The 18,776-nt window shown below is 35.8% G+C and overlaps 1 protein-coding gene across 1 annotated transcript in view; it reads right to left on the bottom strand.

The window, feature by feature from the left end:
• Nucleotides 1-13,054: 13,054 nt before the first annotated feature.
• LOC124157255 (neural cell adhesion molecule 2-like) overlaps nucleotides 13,055-18,776 on the bottom strand; it is a 596,573-nt gene continuing 590,851 nt past the window's right edge. The window contains exons 7-8 of the mRNA XM_046531827.1: nucleotides 17,096-17,405; nucleotides 13,055-15,916 (exon numbers count right to left, since the gene is read on the bottom strand). Coding sequence (XP_046387783.1) covers nucleotides 15,648-15,916; nucleotides 17,096-17,405 — 579 coding nt within the window. The 3' untranslated portion in view covers nucleotides 13,055-15,647. The remainder of the gene's footprint in view (nucleotides 15,917-17,095; nucleotides 17,406-18,776) is intronic.

Raw genomic sequence — 18,776 nt, 5'->3', positions numbered from 1 at the left:
TAACTAGTTATCAGAACCTACCTTTGGTTCCCCCGTTTGGAAATTTAATCAACTACTTTAGATAGCCATAGCTTCTGTAACCCAAAATACTCCGATATTCTAATCAAATAAAGCAATGGTGTCTAAGCTTTGATTTGATATTCGATAGAGATTATAAATTTGAGAAAATATTTAACAGAAAAATAAAAACACTTAATTTCCACATTAATGAATTTTTTCAAAATTTTCATTCTGGAATACCTATATTTTCTAAATTACCTAGATTTAAAGTTTCCGCGGCGTTTCTCCGTGTGATTCTCGGTTTACGGGCGTTCCTCCGCGTTGAGTTGTCCATAGGTGACGACAGTTTCTCCAGCCATCCTACTGGCGTGAGAATGACTTCGCAATTTTTTTCTTTAAGACAGAAGTCTGACTCAGGTCAGACTTCTGACCTGAAGAAAATTATTTTACTACTCGTAAAAATGTCTCGATGAACTTAGTTCCAGAAATATGTGTGGCATTCACAGCCTATCAGTTTGAGATCAACATTGTGAAAATTAAATCTCAAGGACATTTGGAGGACAGCGTCTGTTTTCTCCAATGGTAAACGCGCATTCAAAAATTTCCGAATTTTGTGTTCAATTATTCAATCATTTTCTGGCAATCAAGGAAATAATACTGGACAAAAGAAAATATAAGTTTCATCGAGGAAACAGAAGCTATAATTCATGATTTGCATTCAGGGTCCTGACTTGCAGTACCTATACACGTGTTATTTTTTTATAATCAAGGACAAAGAGCAGTGAAGAAAATTATTTCCCCGAGGGTGTTTTTCACTGACTGGTAGATGCTAGAAAACTTATCACTTGTGAAATAGTGCATTTCAAGCAAGTAGGATTGTGGCATCTATGCATGAACTCAGGGGCGGGACGTGGTGCAGATTAGGGGCCCTCCCTTGGAAAATTTTCGAAGATTGCAAGCCCAAAAAATGGATTTTGACGCTATTCTGGCTCTTAAAAGCTGGATAAAAGTTGATAAAAACGAACAATTTCGTCAGAAAAAAATTGTGAAAAGTGATAATTTTGCAGCCTGTAAAATTTAATACTTAATTACGGTTCTATAACCTATTTATTAATTTTTTTCTGTGAAAAAGCACTGACATATAAAGAAAACCTCTAAACTAACCTTTTCGAATGACCCTTACAAAAAAGCATCAGGTTCCGTCTCTTTTATCTTCTTACCCCTTCATTATTATCTATTTTTTGTGTGATTTTTTTACACCAAGTGCATTGTAAATAAAACTACTAATGAAAAAGTAGATTTTTTACAACCACTAAAACTTTAGTTTAAGTAATTTGAGTGTTTTTACACTGGGTACGTTAGGGGCCCTCGGCAATCGCATACCAGCCATCCTGACTATGGTCTATAGACCACCCCTAGATAAACCATTGTATTTTGAAGAGGCTAGAATAAAAATTGCAATGGAAATTGTATGCTTGAAGAATTTGCTAGTTTATTCTCTAAAAAAAACAACTCTTCACTGCTTCTGCAAAGCTCCGCGAAATAAAAAAAAACAAACGCGTGGAATAATAATGCCGGTGTCGCGGGTTGCATACTCAATGTCGCAGTTTACATCGCAAATTCTGGAGTGGCAGCTAAGCTAAGAAATTAACAAAATTCTTTTGGATCGAATTCCAAGCTGTTTCAATTCCAAATCTTTAAACACAATTTCAAAGAATGAATAAGTCGCTTTCGAGTCAGTGAGGGACACATCATCTGGAATTTTCAGAATATCATTGGCGAATAACCAGATCCCGTGAAAAATGTCTATCAAATTTTTGTACGAGAGGGACTCACTAATTGCAGCAAAAAAAATCTTGCAATGACCTTTTTAAGAGAAATTTTGAGACTTTTTCAGCATACCAGGACTTCATTTGATTAGAAGAAAAGGCTTTTCTAGGTCTTATCTACCGAATCTAATCGCTTCGCTTAAGTTAATAATTAGTATCTTGATCACCTTTGTTCGACATACTGCACATCCGCAGATCCTATCTCTCTATATTAAATGGGCCAGGACGTGATTGTGAACGTGAGATCCTAAAGAAATGGCCAAAGTCCCTCGTTTAGTCCGCTCCAGAATCGTGAAGAAACAATCTCTCCTTTTTCCGCAACTGAGTCGGCAGGTAAAAGGTCGAAGCAGCTAAAAGGAGTAATGTAGTTGAAACACCTCCACACGGTAAATGTGATTGATCAGAAAGCTGATGTTTACTTGCAGAACTCCGCGTAAGCAATAAAAATAGGCGAAAAGGTGCGTGTATTCAATTTCAAAGGTTAAAGGATACATTTTCGTTAAAGGTTACCTCTTACATGCAGTTACCCTACTAGATTTTTTATTACGAATGTCAGTACAAAAGGCTTTATGGTATGGGAGAATGCCACGCTGAGAAAATATCTTATAGACACAAGCAATAATTGAAGTATCACTGCACAATACACCATTGAAAACCATACCAAGAGGAAAGACGCAAAAGATGAAATCAGTCGCTCTAGTAATACGACTGGGAATCAGTTTCTTCCTTTCAAAAATAGATCGAGAAATAGGCGGATCTCAAAACGGAAAAAATGCGGGTCACTAAATCATTCACATTATTTCATTATTAACGATAAAATAATATTGGTAATATTATCAATAACATACACTTTGTTACTTCCACAAAATATTTATAAAATTTTCTATTTTATGACCGGTTTGTCCATCTCAGTCCATAAATACTAACTCTATGACTCAGTCTTCCGTTTCCATGCATTGACAATGTCTTTTGAGGAAACATGGCTACGCCCGCAACTCTCTCTAGCACTAGGACTACCACAGCACCTGAAATGCAGTAAGATACCAAATCTGGCATCACCCAAGGCACGACGTTGCTGGATTAGGGGTGCTCCTCTGTCGTCTGAAGTAACTATTAAGCAGTTGCAAAAGTAGGAATATGCTTTGGGGGAGATTGGGGGAGTGTGGGAGGAGGGGCGGTGACCCCCTTCCCCTGGCGGGGACACCCCTCCTCCGGGGGTTCGTCACCGGTCAGTAATCAGTAATTCGTCTCATTTGTATGATATTAATAAATGATCTTTAACTTTAACAAGACGTAGTTATTTTATTTCAAACTAGGGAATAGTTTTTAATATTTTTAAATTTCTCTGAGGCTTTGGGGGGTGGGAATTTATCCCCTCATCCCCCCTAAAGATAAGCCACAGCTATTAAGATATTAGGGTGTGTTATTTCTGGCCATTCTCAATGAACGAAAAAGCGTTCCTTACGTTCTGGCTACAGAGTGCCCCACCTAGGACTACGTAACAGTTGGCATACGATTCCCACAATATGAAGTAGTTCTTTCTCCACAAATTATTTGCGTGACGTCTTCTTGTAATTTACACAATTCTTCTCATACCACCAAGTTTGAGGGGTTTGATGTATAATCAAAAATACCTCCAAATAATAAGCAAGTTGGATGAAGTCTTACTCTCTCCAGCAGGGGTGCAGCTAGGCATTATGGCTAGGGGTGGTTTTAGGCACAACTAATACTTAGAGGTGTAGGGGTATTGCATACTCACCAGGGTAATCAAGATTTGCGGGGGCCCTCCTCCAGAAAAATTTTAAGATTAATGGTTCAAAACGGCGAGATTTACGGCTTTATGAGGGATATATAAGTAATCCTAATCCAATTAAGTAAAATGAATGAAACTAAAATATTTCTCTGAGCTCTGGTGGGGAGAGGGTTTATCCCCCAAAAACCTCCCTTGCTGTACCACTGCTCTCCAGTGCCTGGTTGAAGCATTTTTTTCCTTTACTGCAATTGACCTAATTCCCATTGGCTTCCACCAGAGCCTCAGATAACATATGGCTTTCAAGTAAATGACAGAAGATGGCTAATACCGCACGGAAAAAAAAGATTTGATTAAAACTATCGAACTGGTGTGATAGGGAGTATTTTTGTTAAATATACTTAAACTTTGAAGCAAATTATTAAGTACTTGATTTATTTTACCAAACGCTAGCGTGAGCTCTTGATATATTTCATCAAACATTTTGGTATTGCATAATTTGGTCAATTGTACGGAAGAGTTTCGTAAAAATAACCGAATTAATTCAATACCCCAGATAGCATGCAAGCTTGCAGCAAACTTGTCATAGGCTTGTCCTTGGCTTGTCACGACAAGCCTTGTCGTGGCAAGTTTGCAGCAAACTTGCTGTGACAAACCTATTCTGGCATGAAAGCTATGTACAAGCTTGAATGAAGCTTACAAGTTATGTGAACACATACAAGCCGTAGACTTGTACATCACACCTGCAGAATACATGCCATATTGCACCCATAGCAGATTTGTCATATCATTCCTGCTGCGAACTTGCCATATCACACCTGCAGCAAACTTGCCATATCAAACCTACAGCAAACTTGCCATATCACACTTGCAGCAAACTTGCCATATCAAACCTGCTACTACCCACACATAGCATGTTAGCTTACGTGAAGCTTGACTTTTCCTTGCCATCTCAAGGTTGAATTTTTCATGCCTCTTTCCAGCCTATTTGGCTTGGTTGTAAGATTTTAATAATATGTACTTAATGAGAATTATAGTAATATAACAATATAATATTATTTGATATAATTATCTTCATACTCATAAAAAAATTCTAGTAAAAAACTTTTCCCATTATATTACGAACTTATTTTAATATTTTGGATTAAAAATCGTATTTTGAACTCGCGCCAAAACGCCCGGCGGCAGTCTTTTGTACCACGTGACATAACGGTTGCCGTTATTTTGTGCTTGTGACTTTGTGATTGTGAATTTAGCTGTGAAGTAAAATCCTGTTTTACAAGCAAATTTACGTTGAAGTATGCTATGGAAGAAGAAAATAATCCGTGTTTCGTAGTGAATACTGGCAAAAGGGGATTGGAAGATTACTGAATTCTCGGAAACAGTGGCTTTTAGCGGCACGAAGAGATTTAAGAAGTTGCCTGTCAGCATCTACTCATCTCTGCTGTGCTGACCATGCGTAAATGTGAGTAAATGGAAAATTTTTTTCTATTCGATACTATGTATGATTAATGAACCGCCAATTACTATCCATGTAAGATTATTCATTATTTTATTCTCAGTGTAATTACAATTTAGCATGATCTTTGCTTTCGCTGGCATAGTGAAAAGACTCCATTCAGACGGTTTAAGTTGAACTATCAGGGTTCTCGCAGTAGAATCCACTTTGTTAGCAGTTCTTTATGACGTTAAAGTATTTGTCTCAACCTCAGTAAACTCGTTTATGAAGGATTTTTCTTGAAAATGAATAACTATTGGGAATATGTCGAAGAATAATAGCAGTTAATTAGCTGTTCTAAACATAGCCATCAGTTGAACTCTCTCTGATCATTATAATTTTGGCATTGATTTGTGCTTTAGTTCATTTTTTTTTACAAATGCCCATGTATATATCGTACATTCTGCCAGTACATTCTTAACAGGCATGTTGCACCCAAGGGCATAAGTAACACATTTCTAAGCTGTTTCTGTGCAATAAGATTGCAATCCTTAAAATTTTTGTGATGTAAAGTAATCAATTACTCGTGTTTGTTGACAGAAAAATTAGTGGTGTTTTAAAATCTATGGTTAGCACCTGTTCGATAAGCATCTAGGCAGGATTTATGATGATTAAGTACCAAGTGTGCTAAGGTAGTATAATATAAGCAAATCAATTGGTATTATTGTATTTATAACAATTTTATATTTACAGGCTGCAGTAAATTAAAACTACAGAATGGCCAGCTCCTCATGTGGATGGGAGAAATGGCACCTGGGTTTTTCCACTTGGAGAGGAAAGTAGATGCTTTATTGGCATGTGACCCAACGCGAAAGGATGCTGCTGTGGAGGAGATGAATTTCAGCCGATTGCCATTGACAGCAGATGAGGCTTTCATCAAACTCTGCCGTAGGATAAGTGAAGATCCCTCATTTGAGCCAAAGTTGGTAAGTGAATAATGATAATTTGTGTGCTGTCATCCTGATTCAAACAATGTATGATTTTTTTAATGAAAGAAAAATTAAGTTTTTGTAAGAAAGTTTCAAAATCGATGTAAATCTGGAGCCCGCCAGACACTCGGTGTTTGGAATTCAAAGTGCTATAAAAATACTCAAGTACAACATAATTTTGAAGTGCGTATGGATTATTGTCCAATGAAATATTAAACAGTTTTGGTATGATTGAATTTTTGTGATTTCATATGCACTTGTGCACACATACTACATGTGCATACTAACCATGACAATTGTGTTAATTTTTTTGGTGAATTTTTCTTCTGGCTATAAACATGATTTTTGTTATTCTTGTATAAGCTGTTAACTCTTAATTGATCTGATCTTTTTTATCTCTAGATGCAATGTTTGGTAGCAGTTGGTAGAAGAAATGAATGAACACTTCTACAAAATATGTTGCGTCGTCTTAGAATGAATATGAAGCAGAGCAGTATTCCCTTACGGGCAAACTTCAGAAGAATTCGGTTAAGAAATCATTTTATAGCACTTCAGTGTGTCCTGTTATTTTTCGTGAGTGCATCCAATAAGATATTCTAAGATTATTATAATAATTGATCGTTGAAATTAACTTTTAACGTACAACATTAAGTATGTTTTTTATAATTTCATAGGTGTATGCAGAAGGGTCTACCCTGATGCATCAGATGTGGTGCTGAAAGGGTGTCTGAGTAATTGGCTCAACCAGGCTAAAGTCAGGAAAATAAGAACGTAAGTAGTCGCTTCTCATTTCCCTGCCACATTAATTCGATCATCCCAGACATTTTCTTCATATTTTCCATTCCCTCTTACAATAGGTATACACTATAATGTTCCATGGAAGTTGAATCATTAACCGCCATAATGAGAATGTGGGGGTACAATATGGACATCTTATTTATTGAATCTGATTGCTTATTCTTTTTGGAATATTAGTTAATAATTTCTCAATTTACCTCCCTGATTTAAGCAAATGATACATGATATATCATTTCACATGGAGTAATTACTATTTTCTCTTCAGGGATTGGCAGGATAAACAGACCGAGGATCAGGCTGATGAAGACAATAATTTTGCTTAATAAGTTCATCAGTAACGATCTATAAGTATGTAACCATGTAAGTTCCATGCACAACCTTGTACTCCCATAACTAAACAACAATTCAAAAGAATGAAGTTTTAATTTTAAATCCTCAAAGCCAATCAGCATACTTGTGAATGTTTTGATAAAATTCGAGCAATATGTTTTTACCTTTTGAAGATTTCTGTAATTTAGTTATTACCATGTGTGGCCTAGGGGGTCATAAATTTGTTAAAGTGTTTCTGTCTTAGATGTTTCCTATTCAGTTTGTAAGTACTTCACTCACTTCATTAATAATGATTAACTATCGATGACTAGATATCTATCTTAATGGTATGTCCACCACTGCCTCAACATGTACATAATTAATGAGAAAAATAAACTCTTCGGCATTTATTTGTTGCACATTTTATTAAATAAATTTAGCAGCCAAATTCTGTGCATGTGAAATGACTAACAATTGATAGAGTGGAAAATTTTCAATTTTGTTGTTGTAAATTGATCATTATTTAGGAGAGCATTTTATTTAACAGAAATTTTAAGGCAGTGTTTCCTCAGCAAGTGTCACTACAGAAATGGTAGGTGTGGAACTAGTTTTCCTAGTATGTAGCAGGTGTGACACTACACGTTTTCAGCAGGTGTGATGTGACAAGTTTGCTGCAGGTTTGATGCGACAAGTTTGCCGCAGGTTTGTTGCGACAAGTTTGCTGCAAGTTTGAAAAAGCGTAACTAGGAGGTTTGATTCAAGCTTGCCGCAAGCTTGCAGGCTTGTCATGACAAGCTTGCTGCAAACTTGCAACTTTGTCATGACAAGCTTGCAGCAAGCTTGCTGCAAGTTTAGCATGCTATCTGGGACGATTCTGAGTTTGATAACTTTTATCGAAGTTATGATTCATTTTACGAAGGTGATTGCTTGTTTGGTAAAAATTATCAAACTCTACATTGCTATGCAAATTTGGTTTGATAGAATTTACCAAGTGTTTCGTAATCTATCGAACGGTCTATCGTTCCTCTTATGTTTATACCAATACACATTTGCAGTTGAAAGATTCTTAAACAGGCCTTACATAAAAGATAAGTTGATAGAAATGATTTTATTTTCATTATTTGTGATGGCGATAACGTTTTAATTTTGTTTACATTCATTTTTCTGTTTTTTCCTGCTTTAAATTGCAATACTACCCGTTAGCTGTTGCATCAAAGACATTGATTGAATCGCATATTATCATAGATATTAAAGCTATAAGGAGATGTTTGTGTATTTCGACACATTAAAACTTTAATGAAAGGTATTCCTGAGGTATAATCATTCGCAATCATGTTTAATAACATGTGATAAAAGCCGTGATGCTAGACCCAATCCATGCTAAGGATATCACCCAGCATGTTAAAGCCATCTCTATATCGATGTAATAAGCCTGCAAATAAAGTTTTCTTGCGCATCTGCACTAGATATTCATATGGAGTAACTACGTAATGCAATTGTGTGCATCAAGTATTCCTCTTAAGCATACAAAGGGAAACTGTAGTCACACCTTATTCACATTTCAAAACAAAGGTTAAATACTTACAATAAAAATATATTACAGCGTTTAAGTTGGCAATTATTATGACAACCGATTTAGACTAGTTGTTAGAGTCCGTTGCTACCAAGCGGAGGGCCCACGTTCAATGCTACATGCAGGCTTGTTATTTTTCCACTTTTTTTGTATTTTTTTTGCAGAAACTTACGCCAAACTCCTAGTTTTATTATTTTCAATCATAATAGTGTTTTCTGGGTTGAAAATCTTTCACGTGTGCACGCTACGTCGATTTTATTACCCTTTCGATTTTGATAGTTTTTAACGAACTGCTGTAGCCATTTCGGTAACAATTACCAAATCAGTTTGATAGAATTTATCAAACTGGTTTGGTAATAATTACTGAATTTTTCAATGTGCCATATGAATCCAAAAGTTTGATAAATTTCATCAGAATTCGATAGTTCTAACTAAACTTTTTTTTCCGTGCGTATATCTCCGAATATAGTCCCCCCCCGAATATAGTCCCCCCCCCCAATTTTGAGACCTCAGTTTTGGGAAAAATTTTAAAATGTAAAGGAAGGCAATTTTTCTGCGGTTAGCAAGTTAATATTCTAGATTCGATAAAAACTATTATTTTCTGTGAAGATTAAGAACAAATCTGTTCACATATTTTCCATCACAACAAAATAACTATACCTAAAACATGTTGTGATCCATTGCATGTATCAGTAATTTATAGTTCCTTAACCAGATGTAATGAAGAAATGAGAAATTTTTTTAAGTATCCAAGGCTATTGTATTTTTTAAACCTTCACAAATTATTAATATTTTTGATTTCCAAATGACTACAGACAATGTCAATATATAAGCTTTAACTTAAAACCCATAAACAGTATTGCATTTGGCCCTGAAACTTCCTTAGATCCAGTGCAACACACCCATCAAGTCATCACAAATCCAAGTGACCTGAAGAATTTAGGAAATCTAAATAAAATTGTGTTAAATAAATTAGAAATATTATAAAAATATTGCTATCAAATGCCTGCTAAGCAAAACAATTAAACTACAGGACTTACAAATATCAAAGTAATAAAATTAAGAAATAAACTTTTTCCAACAAACATTAAAACTGAAAAAAAATTATATCAATTTTCAATGCCTCGTCGCGAATCATTGCATAAGTTACACAAAGAGCTTCTGCTCTGCATTTGCGCACAAATTCGACGATATTTTCCTCTAATTCTTTGAATCTGCCGCATCGAGACCCCCGAAATGACTTCCGCGATGTATTAGCGCTTTGCTATCGCTGTAAATACTATGATTTACGGCGTATTCTGCAACGGCTATTTTTAAATTGGCATCGAAACTCCGTCTTTGAAGGCCTCTAATCTGCGGCAGGATTGATCCTCATCTTTCTACTTGATCCATCACCTCACTGTTGAACGTAAAATTATTTTTAATAAAGAAAATATCGCGGAAATAATTGCGAAACGTTATGCGACGTAATTTATCGATCCTATTTACCCTGACGAATTGAAGATATTCCTCAATAAATTGATTACACTTTCGATGCTGAGTCGCTGTATTTCGATCAAATGCAGTAATGCCGGCGCTTCTGGTTTAAAGTCGTCGATTATTGCGCCTTTTCAGAAACAAATGCATCACCTATTGCGCATTCTTGTTCTGTGAAGGCGGTAAAGATGGGTAAAGGCAGTGGTTGTAAACACGAACCGCACGGACGTATAGTAGCTACGGACGCAATGAAATGCTAAATCGTCACGAAAGGTTCACTTTATCTGTTTATTTTTCGCAATTATTTAAATCGTGTAGTTATTAAATGAGCGACGGGTACATATACTATTGATTCAATTCTAGTGTTCGATTAATGTAATGATAGTGTGTGTTTAGTTTTCATTTTAATTATTTACTGTTTTGCGTCATTAAGTGATCAGTGTCGATTGAATTATTCTAACAATACTTTTCCAAGAAAAATTAGCGGCTACCCGATGGATTCCGTGAAAACGCATATTGGATATGCTATTTGAATCGGAATAATCGTATCTGTACAACATTTGTGGTAAAAATTGTCTTAATTTCCGGTAAAACGTGGCAGTATTTACTAATATCTCCGATTATAATCCTCATAAATATACTCAAATAGAAAGACTACGAGAACATTAGCCATTATGCCGTTATTTATTACTTTATGGTCACCTTTAGTATGCTAAATTGGATTACACTCGATTATAGTCCCCCCCCCCTTACTTTTCCGCGGCCATTTTTGGAAAAAAAGGGGGGACTATATTCGGAGATATACGGTAGTTTTATTTATGCTAACATGTCTAATGCATTTTCATTCCACACTTTATTCATCATCAGGGGTGCTGACGTATAAAAAAATATTGGGGGCCCATACTGGGGGTCTTGTGCCGGGAAATTTGATAAATAAATAGTGAGTTTTAGAGTTTTTTTTAGCATTTTAGAAGAGTCATATGATCAGCATTAGAACCCTGAAAACTCGACTCTCAAAAACTTGACACTTCGGGGAAAATATACAAGCCTGACCCATCTTTTCCTCCCCCCATATTGAATTTTTGAGGAGGCTCATGCCCCTTGGAGCCCTATGGAGTCAGCACCACTGTTCATCATCCAGATACATAGACTTAATGAAAGGGGTTTTTACTCACTTCATGGAGATGCACACCACTGGAGTACACATAATTGAAATGTATTTCCATGCACATGTCAGATCAAGCACTCTTTAACCAGAGATTGTGGATTTTACAAGTAAAAACTGGGACTTGATTAAGCTGAGGAAGCAATGTATTGGTAGGTTTACTTTTCCTACATGATGTGAGTGGGACAAAATTAAGGTGAGCAATCGAGGAAGGGCAAAAGTCTGAGGACTACCTGCACTAAATATATCTGCCCTCAAGAGAAGGTTCAGGAATGATAATCAAGAACACTGTGGGTAATTTTGAGTGGGAGGAAGTGAGAAGTCAAAATCATTGGAAGATGTTTTATGGGATAAAGGATTCTAAAACTTTTCTATCAAAAATATGAAATTTAGGCTCCTAAAAAGCACAATTTATGCACAACAATGTGTCCAAATTTCACTCCTTTGATAGGGGAAGCCAATTCAGATGCTCCAAATCAAAATCCTCAAAGTTTGAGGTACCTCGGGGAAAGGAAATGGTCCCCTACCCTGAGCATGTGAAATTCACACCAGTGGCCTGGTCCAGGGTATGCTTTGCCCTCACCTATCCAAATGAAAATTCTGGTTGAATCACATTGCATGTGAGTGACTAGAATTTGTCCAAAAAGAAATTAACTCTCATTAATGTGTCTGACTGTTAAGTATGTAACGCTTAGCCTGATAATTGTTGGAATATCACACTTACCCATCCATTGCCGCCACCAATGATACTTGTGTACACTAATTTCCAAAATCACAAACAGGAACCAATGGTCATAGGTTCAAATGGCTCACAGGTTAACTGAATCTCTTAAGAAAACTGCTGCCTCATTTTTTCAAATGATTCATCATAGTTATTGGAGTCATGATATCAAATCATAACTCCAATAACTCTGAGAGCAGTTGCAGGTCCCACAGACCCTTACCTCACAGCACAATATACTCTCTTTCAGCCCTAATCCTGGCCAGCTACCTGGATCTTGCGAGCCGGTCCACAAGTGAATTTACTAGGTAACTCTAAGTCACTCTCTCTACTCGGGATAAGATACTATTGGCTTGCTGCAGCAGTTTTGTATAAATCATAAGAAGATACATACCTCCTGCTCAACTTTGTTTTTATCATGGATTACTCACTTAAAACTTAATATTGAGCAAATATTTGTCAACACTTTACTGTATCTTGAATATGATAGTTTACTTATTCATTCCCATCATCCTCTCAGATGGTATTTCTAAACATTGGAGATACGGGAAAATTTTAAAAAGGGTCCTTTCTGCTCACCCTGAAATTTTTTTATATGTTTAGAAAAGGTTTATGTAAGTAATTTTTCACCAAAATGTCTGGTCAAGAGGGAAGTACGTATCCTCCACTGTGAAATATTGTAGTAAATAAAACCTTATTGTACCACCCACTCTTTTTCAATTTCCATAAAATATTAGGTCTCATACTTTAAGTTAATTTAGAAAAATAGTGGACAGAACAGAAAAGTTTTATTCACTTCATCATATTGTCCCACCTTTTATCACCCAACATGGGTGAACTTATTGTGAAAAAATGGAACACATTAATAGCCCTGAGAAAGAATGCAAACATTCAAGTGTCCCGCTAGTAATGGCAAGTATCTTCTCACATTCTATATTAGCCTGAAATTGTGATTTCATAAAATTTTACACTCAACATAAAACTCAAGATAAATTAAATAGGAATGTTTCATGAAAATGTTTATTCACTCCCTCAGTCATCTTTATTATTTTTGTACAATCATCCAAACTTATAGCTCAATAGCACCTCAAGCTATAGTAGGTTAGGTTAAAAGAAAAATTTATACAAAGTGATAAATTTTATAAGTGCAACATGAGAATCCGCTACAAATCAGATTAATCTGGGATATACCCATGCCTTAAAGACAAGTGGCTACAAAAGGCGCTGGTAAGATATTACAAGATGATGTTAAACCCGACTCAAATTGAATTTTCCTATGAGGTTAGTATAGCAAAATGTTCTGAGCCATTTCATCAATAAATATATATGTATCATTACTTTCTCAGAACCTATTAATATTCCTCTCTCACTTGCACTTACATTTTATATATATTAAAATTAGCTTCATTTAAACAGACACTACATAAAAAGCCCATGATGAGTTTTTTTGACTGAATTTTTACAGGCCATCTACACAACACGATAATCCTTGATTGTATTCATGTTACCTTTACTGTACAACATTTACAATTTGTAATAGAATGACCAAAGGAACCTGCTTTCCAGATGAGCCTTGAGAAATTTTAATTTTTTGCATAAATAAATTAAACTAAGGACATCAAAAACCTCATGCATTCAAAGAATGTTTGGAAGCCACAGAAATCTAAAGTTAGAAGTTACTAACAATCAAACATCAAATGGATCCCTATGAATACTATTAATTTTTAATATCATGCATTAAATGTGACTGACTTTCGGACAGGAACAGTACATATGCCTACATTATAATTTGTGAATAGTGCATATGTGAGGGTAAGACTTCAAATTTGCTACCATTTACATTTCTCTCGTGGAGTATTCACTATTTATATCTGCATGAACTGATGAGAGGCGGAATTGAAATAATCAGACGAGGCTCATTAAAAATTCACCAAATCTACACAAATGCATCGCATAAGTAATCAGAAGGAAATTCACCCTCTGGTAAATGTAAGCAGCCCAAGAATAATTTCCTTGAACATTGCTATCATTTACTGAAGTCCATAGTATTCTCTGTGAAAATTTTGATGCTGTTATTCAGTTTGAATAAAAAAAATATTATTTAAAATTCATGGAATACTACTCATGTGTTTAAAAAATTTGCAAATATAAATCTCCCATATAAAATATGGCGAAAATAAAAATGGTAAAACTTTATTTCAATTAATTCACATACTAGTTACTGCGATCAAAACAGTGAAATACTATTATGGTACTTGAATCACATTTGAGTCTAAAGATATAATCAGCTTATCACACAATGAACATCATTCAAAATTTTCCATTCAGCCAATCTATTTGGAATGTATAATCCTAAGGTATAATATATATTATTAGTCAGACAGTCAACAATAATCCCATATTTTCTTTGAATTCAAATTCATTTCAAAAATGAGCAATTAACAATTTAATGAGGTGTTGTAGTAAAGTGGCCAAAACGGGACAATGGTTCATAAATTAATCATTCAGAATTCATAAATGACAACTGTAGCTAAATGTTAACCTACATATATATCATTACAATGCCATAAAAAAGGAAAAATAGGGAAATTTGTCAAGAGTTGGACCAATGGCAAAAATTCACACTTTTGAATCAACTATAGCAACATGAGAATGTTGGCAGCATCTTCTTGGTACTAATCACACATATTTTGAGTCCCACATATTGGTAACAACAAGAATAACATTTGGCTTAGGGGAGGAATGATGATTTAAAATATGGTTTATTATACATGCACATTTCGCCTTGAGTCATCCTTACGCTGCAAATAAAACAGAATATATAACCTGTACCCACTGGCTACGAAACATAATTTAAAGCTTATACTCTTATGCACATAATAATCAAGATTCTCTCCATCACAAGATGAATTAAGTGGTATAAATAAAGACTTGAAATTATTTACAAAGCATTACTGAATTGATTATCATGAAAAACCAGGTGAATTTTACAGTAAATTACACTTAAATAATAACTCTATTTCTAAATTCTTTTTTTAAACTATATCTCTCAAGAAATTAATTTTATCTGCTAAATGTCCTCTTACCAATAAAGTAACATAACATATTATTAAACACTTTTGCTACACAGGGCAATATAGCTGATTCTTCAGCAGTAGAGCACACACTTACTTTTAGCTACTCTCTCAAATTATCAAAATGAATGCTGATAAAGACAACATTGCTAATACCTGAAGGGACACAAAGTTTTTTTTTATTCACTCAGCATTTAAACTTTTTTTTTAAGATGGCCACAGATAAACCTTATCATCATGTCGAAATCGGAAATTTAAACACACATCTCTTCAATATCCCCAATTTAAAAAAAATATCACCGTCCTTTCGGATCAACAACATTTCTGACTCCTTACACTTTTACTTGAATGGGTCTCAATAAGGAAGAGAAGCAGTAGGATGCATTTTTTTTTTAAACTTTGATTATTATTCCTTCCCATTTTATTCATCATCCAATCAGCCGTGAAACTCATTCTCAATGCAAATAGGTACTGCAACTGGAAACATTTTGCCTTATATATATTTATATATTTTTTTTAGATGTTTCACAGATTCACTGACAATGAATCTCTGCAACTCACTAAAGGGATCGTAAGCAGCATTACTTGCAGCAATAAATGGAAAATGAAGTTAGGAGGCACGTGGATCGAGAGGGCAGAACTAGTGCTCTCTCCAGTGACGGAGTCCGCCGTGATTTTTCCGGTGCGATGGTACAATTCTTTAGCGTAGTCTCCCACTCCAGCGGCATTCCTGGCTGCGACACGAACCAAATAACTGGTGTCGGAACTTAGGCCACTTATGATGTACGCTCCATCTGAGAAAGTGATACCAAATAATCAAGCCAGGAGAATATGACGAGATGGGTAAAAATACATTTCAAATGCATTTTACAAGCATAGGAAATATGACTCACCCAGCAAAATTATGCATGGATCAAACTATGTATGATAGATGTACATGATTTTGATATTAAATACAAATGCAATTTCAAAATGCAAACTTTTCTCAAAATAAGCATTAACTTAAATTTAAAAATTAAAAAGTGCTTACCATTTATGGCTTTACTTTGTGAAGCCACAAAACAGGAAAAGAATATATGCTTGTAATGTTCCACACTGACACTTTATTTCTGAATATACATAGTTTCAAACTTGGTAATGGTCATGTGGCATCCTTATAGATTTTTACTGAATTAGAGAATATCCTCTTTTTTCTGATCATCTTGGAATAATACTTGAAGTTTTGGTTCTTAAATTCTTCATGATATTGTAAAAACACCGCCGTAGTATACTGTATTGTAGTACTATAGTTAAGGGTAACTTATCCACAAGTCTCTACCACATTTCCCAATTATTGGGCCTGAAAGGGTTGAGTTGACAGTGACAAGGGAGATTAGCCTCTAATATGGTCGGGGAAAAGTCTTTGGAAAACTCTGAGAAGAAGATGGAATAACTTAATCAGTCATATCATGGGATATGGTGGTCTGATGAAAACAATCGTTGAAGGAAAAGTGGAAACTGAGAATGGCAAAAGAAGGCCTCGGGTGATGATAATAATGGACCAGATTATATTTTAAGAGAAAGGAGTAAATACATATTTATTTCAAAAACTGACTGAATTGTATGACTGCGGAACTTTATCACAAAGAGGAGTCATATAAGACCAGGGGTTAAGACCAGGGTACCTGCTCTGAGATTTTGAGGGTAAGGCCTAAAGACCTGCTGCATTGGGTCCCGAAACTAAGACTTTGTGTACCTGCAACTGACATAAAAGGGGAAGAGCAAGGCAACGGATATTTTTGGCATTGGTTCGCCTGTGCATAAAAATCTTTGACAAACATTTTTGGCTTTCATCTCCCAGGTCAAGAAACGTCCTGCCAAATATTTTCATTGTTAGTAACTAAAGGGTTAAAATATGATGATGGTCATCAGTCTGAATCTCTCAAGCTGATTGGATATTACATAGAATATATTACATATACATAGAATCTTACCTTTTACAAAATCCTGTGCATTGGCATGGGCCCATCCCTGATCTTTCTCGCGCTTCCACTGCACACGATAGCCAATAATTGGCAGCTCGTGGTGTTCATGCCCATGGTCCACGTTGTGGTGGTGGTGGTTGGAGGGCTGAGGGGGATGGATTTCCAGGTGGATGGAATCGGCGCTCGCACCCCTGATTACTGCAGTTGGCGCACCTGGTTTGGTCCCCTTCTGCAGGACAACCACCCTCTCGAGCGTACCCAACGAGTTACTGGCCTTGCACACATAGCCACCAAATGCACTCTCGTCATGCACTGCCAACTGCAGAATATTTCCAAAGAAATGATCAATTAGAATTAATTGCCATTAGGACCTTGACCTTTTCAATGCCATACAGAATTGCATGATTTCATGCAAAAAATTTTTGATAACATTTTACAGATAAATGCAGGCTTAATGAAAAATATGAAATAAGTCATTAATTTTATCAATATTTTACTGAAAATTTCATTGGGTATAGGAAATATTATTCTCATAACAATGTTACCATAAATTATTTAAGCAACTAAGCAATAAAATGGAAATATGGAAAGTTAAAACAAAAAAAAATAATATTTACACAAAGTTGGAATGAAAATTTACTGCCACCCTTGAAGGTGCTATGGAGAATTTTTTCTTTCCCTGAAAGGTTTTTTTTGTAGAATAATAAAATATCCTAATATGTTAACAGCAATATAAAATTAATACTAATGGGGCTCAAAAAATGGAGAGCTATCCCTCTTTATGGTTCTTTAAATTTTACAAATAAGATAAGCAATAATTATAAAAGTACTAAAAATATTTAATATGCAATGTAAATTTATGGTTTAAAAAATGTGTAGATAACGTAATTTGGCATGAAAAAAATGACAACAATGAAAAATATAAAATGGTACCTATAAACTACTATATTATAACTACTTCATCCATAAATATTGATAAAAAGTAATGACATACACTTAAGTGGAGTGCCACATATGGATGAAAAATAGAGGGAGGTTTCAAGGCCATAACTTCCATTCAGATACTGCTATTTATGAACGGAGTGCTACAAATGAAAGAGGGAAGCCTGCTGAAGGTCATACACATTATCAGAAGACTTTGAAGTGGATATTAGTTATGTATGGAGGCGGAGAAGTGGGCTCCCGGATCGACCGGCAGTGGATACAAAACCCTAAGGCAGGCTCACGGGGTTACTCTCCTGGGCCGAGGTTTGAAGCAGTTAGCTTATCACCTCTGCACCGCAGAAGAGGGAGGACAGGAAGGAAAAAAGAAGGAGGTGCCGCGGCAATAGGAGCCCGATGACGCCTCCTGGGACGGGATAGGGAAGGAAGGGAAAGGAAGTGGAATTCCGTGCCGTCACAGAGGCGGGCGGGTCCCACTACCAGCGAAATCTGGAAAAACCATTTCTGTGCCAGCGATTTTAGAGGATTACTCTATGAGGAAGAAAAATCCCAATGAGAGGGACAGTGGGAAGGACCGACTGGCAGTGCACATCAATTGACGTGCTCCGTATCTTGACTTGGACACGACCACATCAACTGACGTGCTCTGCACTGAAAGTGCTAACAAGGCCATGGCAAGTGGGGTTCAAAAACCCCTGAAATCTATGGGATATACTGTCTGAGATGCAACCCCTCAAAATTGCATTCT

The sequence above is a fragment of the Ischnura elegans genome, chromosome 4 (genome assembly GCF_921293095.1).
Source record: "Ischnura elegans chromosome 4, ioIscEleg1.1, whole genome shotgun sequence".
Lineage (NCBI taxonomy): Eukaryota > Metazoa > Arthropoda > Insecta > Odonata > Coenagrionidae > Ischnura > Ischnura elegans.
The sequence above is the reverse complement of the archived record's forward strand: the minus strand, read 5'-3'. Positions and strand labels throughout refer to the sequence as shown.